Source organism: Micropterus dolomieu, linkage group LG10 (genome assembly GCF_021292245.1).
Source record: "Micropterus dolomieu isolate WLL.071019.BEF.003 ecotype Adirondacks linkage group LG10, ASM2129224v1, whole genome shotgun sequence".
Lineage (NCBI taxonomy): Eukaryota > Metazoa > Chordata > Actinopteri > Centrarchiformes > Centrarchidae > Micropterus > Micropterus dolomieu.
This window is the reverse complement of record NC_060159.1, coordinates 5,507,511-5,517,738: the sequence shown is the minus strand read 5'-3', so window position 1 is coordinate 5,517,738 and position 10,228 is coordinate 5,507,511. Positions and strand designations below refer to the sequence as shown.

General features: G+C 44.0%; 1 protein-coding gene across 5 annotated transcripts in view; it reads left to right on the top strand.

Moving 5' to 3' along the window:
• disp1 (dispatched homolog 1 (Drosophila)) overlaps nt 1-6,444 on the top strand; it is a 90,575-nt gene extending 84,131 nt beyond the window's left edge. For all 5 annotated transcript variants that reach the window (XM_046060206.1, XM_046060203.1, XM_046060208.1 and 2 more), the window contains 3 exons: nt 1,530-2,395; nt 3,694-3,957; nt 4,101-6,444. In XM_046060206.1, coding sequence (XP_045916162.1) covers nt 1,530-2,395; nt 3,694-3,957; nt 4,101-5,927 — 2,957 coding nt within the window. In that variant the 3' untranslated portion in view covers nt 5,928-6,444. The remainder of the gene's footprint in view (nt 1-1,529; nt 2,396-3,693; nt 3,958-4,100) is intronic.
• The last annotated feature ends 3,784 nt before the right edge of the window (nt 6,445-10,228 follow it).

Below are 10,228 nucleotides of genomic sequence, written 5' to 3'. Positions count from 1 at the left end.
ACATCTGAGTAATGTAGAGAGTGCTAATGCTTTCATGTTTTTTGTAGTCACCAAGAGCCCAGGTGGCCCGAGGAACACTTTGACAGAGACAAACGGCAAGCAGAGTGGGACTTCAGCAAAGAGTTCTTCTGTGATGTTCCAGGTAAGAGTCTGAATACAGAAATTACACCAATCCAACTTAGACCAGATAAGTAGCTCTCTGAAATTCTCACAAAACCTCCAAAGGACTTCAGGCAATCCCAAATTAATCTCACACAGAGACTGGTCTGTTTAAACAAGGGTTAGTTAAAGGTTAAAGGGCTACTCTTTTAATAGGTTGGTATTTTGAGTGGGATTACAGTTAAAATTGATTAGAAAAGAGATTGGTTTATTAGAAAATACACTCTTTACCCAATATTAGTCAAAGGTATAGCTTCATATTTGTTTTGCAAAGCATGAATAAGAGCTTTTTTCCACCACAAGATATTTTTCAGTCAGATGGTAGAATAGTCTTTATCTCATATTTCCTAACTTTGTTTATTCCGGGAAAAAGGGTTTTTCCCATTTGAGTAATAAAACTGTTTTCCTCATGCAGGTGACAGTTACTCTAGACTGGTGTTCACATCAGCTGAGGGGAAGAACCTGTGGAGTATTCAGGCCATCAAATCCATGTGCAATCTGGACAACACAAGGGTGCGTATATAGCAGCACAATCCTCTGGTCAAGACTAGTTAATGATACATTATTAGTTTCACCATAACTGATAAAAGCTTCACATAACTTTTTGGCTCATGTCTTTTCTGTCTGTGTATTTATTATTCGTCTCTGTTCCCAGGTGCGTTCCCATCGGGACTACTGGAGTCTTTGTCAGCGCACCAATGACGCCTCCTGTTGCCCCAGCTGGACACTTGGTAACTACATTGCCGTGCTCACCAACAGGTCGTCCTGCCAGAAGATCACAGAGCGTGATGTGACGCACACGCTCAAGATCCTGCGCTCATGTGCAAAGTACTACCACAACGGCACACTGGCGCCTGACTGCTGGGACATGGCCCTGCGGCGGAAAGACCAGCTGAAGTGTGCCAGTGTTCCCCGGAAGTGCACCAAGTACAACGCTGTCTACCAAATCCTTCACTTCCTGGTGGATAAAGACTTCCTTAGTCCCAAGAGCCTGGAGTACCCTCCACCTGTGCTCAAATACAGCATGCTCTTCTCCCCCACAGAGAAAGGAGAGTCTATGATGAACATTTACTTGGACAATTTTGAGAACTGGAACTCTTCAGACGGCATCACCACAATCACAGGGATCGAGTTTGGCATCAAACACGACCTCTTTCAGGACTACCTCCTCACAGACACAGTTTATCCTGCCATAGCCATAGTGATCGTCCTTCTGGTCATGTGTGTGTACACACGCTCAGTTTTCATCACTCTAATGACAATAATAGCCATCATTAGCTCGCTGATTGTGTCTTACTTTCTTTACCGAATGGTCTTCAACTTTGAGTTCTTCCCCTTCATGAACCTCACGGCCCTCATCATCCTGGTAGGCATTGGGGCAGATGACGCCTTTGTGCTTTGCGATGTGTGGAACTACACCAAGTTTGATAAACCACACGCTGAGCTGGCAGAGACGGTTAGTGTGACCCTACAACATGCCGCCCTGTCTATGTTTGTTACTAGCTTCACCACTGCTGCGGCGTTTTATGCCAATTACGTCAGCAACATCACCGCCATACGCTGCTTTGGCGTCTACGCGGGTACTGCCATATTGGTGAACTATATTCTCATGGTGACATGGCTGCCAGCCGTGGTGGTGCTACATGAGCGCTACCTGCCTGCCGTGTTCCCCTGCTCCAAGCCTCCACACCAAGAAGGAGCCCGGATGTTCTGGGCAGGTCTTTGTCAGAAGGCCAACAAATGCCTGTTTACTGTCTCTGAGGCGTCGAGGATATTCTTTGAGAAGGTGCTGCCCTGCATCGTCATCAAACTGCGCTACCTCTGGCTCTTCTGGTTCCTCGCCATCACTGTGGGTGGGGCCTATGTGGTTTGTGTCAACCCAAAGATGAAGCTTCCGTCTCTGGAGCTGGCAGAGTTCCAGGTTTTCCGATCCTCGCACCCGTTTGAGCGCTACGACGCTGAGTACAAGAAGCTTTTCATGTTCGAGAGGGTTCATCATGGCGAGGACCTCCACATGCCTATCACCATCATTTGGGGCGTGACACCAATGGATAATGGGGACCCCCTGAACCCCAAAAACAAGGGAAAGCTGATGCTGGATAACAGCTTCAATATAGCCAGTCCAGCGTCTCAGCTATGGATCCTCAACTTCTGCCAAAAGCTGAGAAATCAGAGCTTCATCTTTCAGTCAGAGGAGCAGGACTTCACCAGCTGCTTCATCGAGACATTCAAACAGGTCAGCACTGCATGCCTACTAAGTATATCATACTAAAGTAATGATGTATATATTAGTAGACATTGAAGGGCATCTTATTGACACTAGCCAGTAGGGCTGAACGATTTTGGAAAATAATGTAATTGCATTTTTTTTTTTTTTTTTTAAACCAATATTGCGATTTAATATGCAATTCATTTTTAAGCTCTTTACTGTCTGTATTATTTAAAATGGACAAGCAGTAAATCAGTGTATAGTATGACCAACACAATATTAGATAGATAGAACATACTCTGTTCTTTCTTGTGGGTCAGGCCTGGGTAAATTAGATAAATTAGGTAGAATTATTATTAAGAGCAAGAAGAAGTATCAAATTTTAATAATATGAGAAAGATAATTTGAATCAAGTCATGGCATTAAATAATATGATATAATATCATCAGGTCGGCCTACCTACAGACAACGAGAAAAACTAACTCACCACAGTGGGTTAGACAGTAAAACGCTCAATACAAAACCCACAGTTCAACCAGCAATTAATGAGTCCTTATCTCAGTTCAAATCTCCAAGGAGTCCATCTTTCTGTATCCCAGTAAGCAAACAAAAATACTCAGTTTGAGGTTCAATTCAGAAGTTGACCAACGGAAATAATAAAACCAACTGTCGCCTCTCATGTTTAATAGACAAGCTTAGTAATTCTCCGACAACACTGGAGTTGCTTGAACAGCCTCCGATGCTGGTGTGCAGAGCTGTAACCAGGCAGTAACTCAGAACAGACTGGGCCTCTTTCGAACTTGTGCGTTTGGTTTGAAAAGCCGTTTCACAGATATTTCCTGAGCTGACTGGTGACTGTGTGTGTGACGCAGGTGCCGATCGCCACAACACGCTTACCTTACTACACGTGTCTTTCTGTTGTGCATTTCTCCTGTCCGTCACCCACCGCCACCACGTTACCCGCGGGTGGCGGCTGCTACTTTCATTCCCTGTGTGACACTTAAGCTTCTGTAGTGTCAGCTTCTGACAAGCTTAAGGCCTTTGTGTACAACAAGTCAAGGTACAGCGTAACGTGTGAAGTTGATGCCTCGTCTGCAGACTGCTTTACTCTTGGGTGTCATGTGACCAGATCATAGCCAAATCGCAGCCTTTGCGATTAGAAAATCTCGTTTTATCACATTGCGATAATATTGCAAATGCAATTAATCGTTCAGCCGAATGGGAATGCTAAATGTACACCCTTGTTTAATGTCTGAAGATCTTAAATAGCATTTGAATAGTGCCACTGGACATAATCAACTTTAGCCTCCCCCTTATTTTAACAGTGGATGGAGAACCAGGATTGTGAGGAGGCTTCTGTCTACCCCTGCTGCAGTCAGTCAATGTTCCCCTACAAGCAAGATGTCTTTGAGTTGTGCATCAAGAGAGCCATCATGGAGCTGGATCGGAGTACTAACTACCATCTAGACAGCAAGACCCCTGGACCTCGATTTGACATTAATGACACCATCAGAGCCATAGTGTTAGAGTTCAAGAGTACCTACCTCTTCACACTGGCCTATGAGAAGATGTACCAGTTCTACCGTGAGGTAGGGCCTGTAGTATTTCACATTTCACCTGTATCACCTGCACATAATCTCTCCTTAAGCTGTACTAACTCAGTGTGTATTTATTTGTTTGTTTTGTTGCTGCTTTGGTTCTCCTGACATTTATGATTGTGCTTCTGTTGTAGGTGGACGCCTGGATCACCGAGGAGCTGCGGTACGCCCCAACAGGCCTCAGCCACGGCTGGTTCATCAGCAACCTGGAGTTCTATGACCTCCAGGACAGTCTGTCAGATGGCACTCTGGTTGCCATGGCGCTGTCCGTGGCTGTGGCTTTCAGCGTCATGCTCCTGACCACCTGGAATGTCATCATCAGTCTGTACGCCATCCTGTCGATTGCCGGGACCATATTCGTCACAGTCGGCTCCCTGGTGCTTCTGGGCTGGGAGCTGAACGTCTTGGAGTCCGTTACCATTTCTGTTGCCGTGGGGCTGTCTGTGGACTTCGCCGTCCACTATGGCGTGGCCTACCGACTCGCCCCTGAGCCTGACCGCGAGGGAAAGGTGATTTTCTCCCTCAGCCGTATGGGCTCTGCTATTGCAATGGCAGCGTTGACCACCTTTGTTGCTGGGGCCATGATGATGCCCTCAACCGTATTAGCCTACACCCAGCTGGGCACATTCATGATGCTGATCATGTGCATCAGCTGGGCCTTTGCTACCTTCTTCTTTCAGTGCATGTGTCGCTGCCTGGGACCCCAGGGGACCTGTGGCCAGATCCCCCTGCCCAAAAAGCTGCAGTGTCAGGTGTTCTCTGAGGTCACATCTATGAACCCCTCAACTCATGGGAAAGGCTCTGGCCTGGGGAAGTACCAGCTGGACAGCAGGGGTGGGGAGGTGGAGCATTATGAGTTAGAGCCGTTGGCATCCAGTCAGAAAACTGAAGACAAACCCAGAGAGGAGCAGGAGGTGTGTGCTCCGCTTTATAATGGAATCCGTCCTCACCACCACACTGCCCCTTATTCACACATCCATTATAAGAGCAAAACTGAGACTGCGAGAAGTGGCCCTGAGAATGGGCTTGTAGCCGCGCTGAGCACACCATCCAGGTGCCAGTACTCTCAGAACACTAACTGCACATGTGGGGACCCTCCTCCTCCTCACCTGCCTCAGCAGTGGACTCCCCACTCCTGTGCTCAGCCTCCCCAGGACTCTTCTTCCCGCCCTACCACCCCTCAGCTCTTCCCCCTCTCAGGAAACACCCAGAGCAAACAAAATGCAGCCCTGTTACCTGCAAACCTGGACCCAGTCTACACACACACGGAGTGCCGTATGCACTATGTCCACTGTCCTCCTGCCCATTTCCACCCCTGCTCCCCTGGACGAGTAGTGGCCCCCAGGCAAGGACCTGCCCACAGCTGCCATCTCAGGAAGTACTGTGTCCACACTGCGAGTCTGCAGGCTGGTTCAGCCAGAGAACAGCGATCCACCACCACAGCTTTGAACCAGGACACAGGCCCAGCTCCTGGTTCAGTTACTGGCTCAGAGCCTATGGGACACGAGGATGATCATACACGTGAAATGAGTAGCCAAAATATCAGTGCCCCAACCTCGACACAAGCGCAGACTCAGTGCCCCTCCTGCTCACTGGGCTCACCACACACAACAAATCATGAAAGACAGGAGGCAAGAGACAGTGATCATTGTTGTGGTGAAAACGGTGTGCCCACCACAACAACAGATACAACAACACGAATGGATGCTTGTTGTAAAATCCCTGGCAACCAGGAGAAGCTCGAAAGTGTTCCCGTCACACGGGAGGAAAGTGTCAAAAAGTGGAAGCAGAACTCCAAAAGACAGCGGGCGTCCTCTGCCTCTCCAAAGAAGCTCTACTGTTTTAACAGGACGTTGAAAGTGAAGTGCAATTCAGCTTCAGAGTTTAACGTACCAAAAACTGAAACCAGCGTGCCTCCTATAGCAATAAAGACGAATCCCTCTTCTGAAAGCTTATGTTGATGATTAATTGATGTTTTAATTAAAGCTCAATCCAGAACAAATGGCAAATGTCCAAAAAAAGGAAAGACACATACAATATCTCTGTGCAATCAAACAAGGTTTGTGATGTATTTGTTGACCAAGTGCCTCAATTTGTTTAATAAAACAGGACAGACCCACTAAATATATTCTGTTTACATTCTGTTTTTGTAATCACCAAGTCTTCACGTGCCATATGATTTTACAGTGAAACACATGCTGTTGTTAACTATTATCATTATGGGAAATTGTCTTTTCACAACAGCAACTCCATGAACTTTTGCTAACTTTAGTATTATACTCATACAGCAGCCATTTGCACCGAAATCGTACAGTATCTATATTGTGATATTGTGTGTAATTATCAGTATATGTTGTCAGATATGATCATGTCAACCTGTAACAAAAATGTGCCACATTTTACAAGCTGAAAAGGTCATTGCCTGACACATTTTGTATTCGTGGGAGCTTGTGTTAAATTCTCAGTGTGCTCTTGCCTCAGATAGTGCTCTTGCCTCAGATAAAAGCTGTACTGTATGATTAAAATGTCTTTTTTTTTAAATCACTTTGGTCCTGCAGTCGCTTATTGATTGTTCTTCCTATCTTTTGTATACACACATGCTCAGACCATAAAATGATATGAGGCTCTGTTGCAAGAAGACGGTGTATCTTTAATCATAACGGTGTACACCTGTTTCATTGTCTCCTAACTGCTGGCGCCTTCACTGCTATCTGTTACATCTGGCCTGAGGTCACTGACTGGATTTAAAGTGGGCCAGGCTTCCTTCTCTTTATGCTCATGTAGACTTGGTTTACACAAGAATAATAATCAGATTTTATTACTGGTTGTGATACAGATCTTAAATTCTCTACAAGTCAATCTACAGCATTTGAGTTCAGGAACTGTTTTAAGTTTGGCTTTGGGAATTGCATAAAGAGATAAAACCGTTAATTATAAAATAATTTTAGGAACTGGGTTAATAGATAGTTTGTGTTGTGTGCTGCGGTACATCAACTACAAAAGTGCTCTTAACTTTCAGGCCTGCTGAGGCAGATGTTAATTACAGGGTGACGACACTGCCTGTCTTACAAATATATATTTTGATGAGTTACTCTTTTATAATATGTCCAGAAAATGGAACCTATTTAGGACTGCAGCTTGTGTATTTGTGTTCTCCAAACAATTCTAAAGGAGAACAGAGGCTTTTCACATTCAGTGTTCAAGCAGCTATAATCAATATGTTCCTAAAAACATGGATTTAATTATTATGAACATGTGAAGAGTTTCTTGTAGCAATGAACCTCAGCTATACAGAGCTTTAAAGTGTCTTTCCCTCATTGAGCTGTCCCTCTAAACAGGTGACAGATGTAGACATATTATCCCTCCTTCCTTCCATGACCCCTTAAACCTCGCTCTCCCTCGTTCTTCCTGCTACTAAATCCAATCCAACCAAGTACAGAAAACACCTGTTTCCTCAGAGGTCAGTTGGGAAAAGATCGTCTTTCTGCTCCCTGTCTTTCCTCCAGTGTAGAAAGTGGAGGCTGGTGCTCTCAGTAAGTTCCTCAGCGGGTTGGAGCTGTGTTTTGGGGACAGGGGAATTCCTACTGAAGCACCAAACTAAAGTTAGTCATCTCTTTTTGGCTCGACCTTAGTCTTTTTCGTTCCCTCGTTCTTTCTTTTTTACTGCAGTTACTGCAGAGATCCCACATTTCGCTGCAGCACTTTTGATGTGGAGTTTCAAACCCAATCTTTTTCTCACTATCTTCAAGGGGCTGCTCTGACATCTCAGATTTACTGTTTTATTTTGCGTCCCAGACGCATCACTTTGTGGTCGCAGAGGGACGCTTCTGTGGAAACATGATTAACTCATCAAAAGGCATCGGTTTCTATGTAAAATGCTACTTTCCACCACAACCAGAAAAGCAGTAGGAAAATGGGTGGATGATCCACAAATGCTCCTCTAGCTTGAGAACATTTCACTCCTGGCAGGCTGATGGTGCCAGAGAGAAGGAAGGAAAAGTACCACTATGCTTTCCTCTCATCCCTGTCACGCCCCTTAACCCCAGAACAAACTTCCACAAACAAACAAGCGCTGTAAAACACATTACGTAAGTAAACCACCCACACTGGGCTTGGCTGATGCTTCTATGTTGAAGGAAAGATCTGTTTTTGGCTCATATACATCAGTTTGTGTTACCCTCCGCCTCAGATCTCCCATGGTTCCCTTTATTCTCCTCCTCCTCTCAATCAGTGCAGTGAAGATGAGTCCACTTCCCTCTGAGGATCCCTCCTCAGGCTTGCGTGAGCATCCCCATAATCATATATGCTTAAACAGAGGTCAAATATTAGCTATGGCCATGGGGCAGGGTTTATGACATTTCCCTGCGAGGGAGAATCTCAGAAGCCTGTGTGTCTGTTCTAAGTATATTCTGCAGGCCTGAAATAACTGTGAAGAGGCCGCGCGGAGCTGGAGAGCTTGTTTACACGGTAAACATTTGCTTTCACTTTTCAAATTAGATTTTGGTGGAGCTGCTGGGCTGGTCCAGATTTATGGAAGTAAGACAGGTTTTCCTTCTTTCTTGTTTGAGTATTGGAGAAACAGAGTGTTTTTTGTTTTTATCTATGGACCCCCAAAACTGACAAAAGGCAGTAAATCACAGGAGTCAAACATATTTAACTTATTATAAATAGTAATAATTTAAATGTAATCTAAATAAATATTAATCTTAATGCTTTTTCTTTTTTACCAATCAGTTAATTATTTTGAGTTGTCAATGTATCCTTCACTAGCTAATTTCATTTTTCTCATTTTTTGGTCTTGGCACTGATTATCTATTTTGTATTTTTCTCAACAGGTTTCCCATCTTCCTACAGGTTATATGATGATGAGATGGGGTTGTCCATACATGTCCAAGACAAAGATTGTACACTAGTATCCTGGTTATGTTCCGGTTTTTTAGAGTGTCCTGGTTTCAGAAACCTTGCTAATCCTTACTGTTACTGTTAGTTTTCACATTTTATAAGTTAAGTGTAATTAAATGTATCCTTTACTAAATAAACTTAAACCTTAAAACTAAAGAAGCCTTACCATAAAGTTAGCTTGAGTTAGCTTGGTGGCAAAAATGCTTCACTGTTCCCCCAGTGATTGCAGTGGGTTATGCAGTATATAATGTATGGATGATAAACTTAACTGAACTGGCTGTTGTAGGTTTATCATGAAATTTTGCTACAGCTAGGTAGCTAGCTGAAAAGGTTGGTGCTCAGTGTGTTTTGCCACCCGCATTTTTAGTTATGCTAGCTAAACATAGTCCTAGATTTCGCCTATCTCGTTATCATAGGCATTAACAAAATTGGAAATGTGTGTAGGAAAACAGTTGTTTCGTGAAAACAGAGAACTGATTAAATTTGTGCAAGAACCAAAAACAGGACCGCTCCAGAAATTAAGTTTAGGGGTTAAAGGTTCAGTGAGTAAGAAATGGCCAACATTTTAGCTTAAAACATAAAAAAAAAACATTATCACCAGAATGTGAAGTAGTAGTTCTAATGTTAGGCCAAAGACGTATGTATTGTGTTGCAGAGGGCTCTACTGAAGATACCATCCTAACCAGCTAACCCAGGCCCATACTGTACGTACAGCTGGGAGATGTGTGCTAGCGGCTACATTACACAAGTTTTTTCCCCCCCCTTTTTAAGTCTAATAAATAAACCAAATAAACTTGTAAAATGTCAAGAAAGGAAATATTGTTACTCCTATTTTTATTATCAGAAGTGTAGACCACATAATTTCTTCCCCACCAGATTTTGACAACTCTGACCTGCCCCCTACTATGCCTCTGATTGGCTAACCCTAACCTTAACCAACCCAAGCAACAAGTACTAACTAATCAGAAGTAGAAATGTGATCTAATGGGACGCTGTGAAAGCTGGTTACATTTTGAAAGAAGCGTCTGCAAAATGGTACATTTCTTTGAGTGTCACAACCCACATGAAATGACGTTTCACTATGAAAAATTGATCCTTTCAGTCCAGTAACATTTAGAAAGTCTAGAAGAGCTGCACGATTAAATCAATTAATCCCCATTCAAATTAACAGAGGGGTAATCTGGAAGTTAGCCAGCTCAGCTGGTGAAAGTCTCTGGTGCTTTATGGGCCGCCTTAATTGCCAAGGGAGGTGGGGTTAAAGGAAATGCTAGTGCACTTCCTCCTGAGGGGTCGTAAGCTATGCACAATATCCGGGTAATTATTTAACCCAGATTTTTTCACCTTCATGCACCACTGAGCC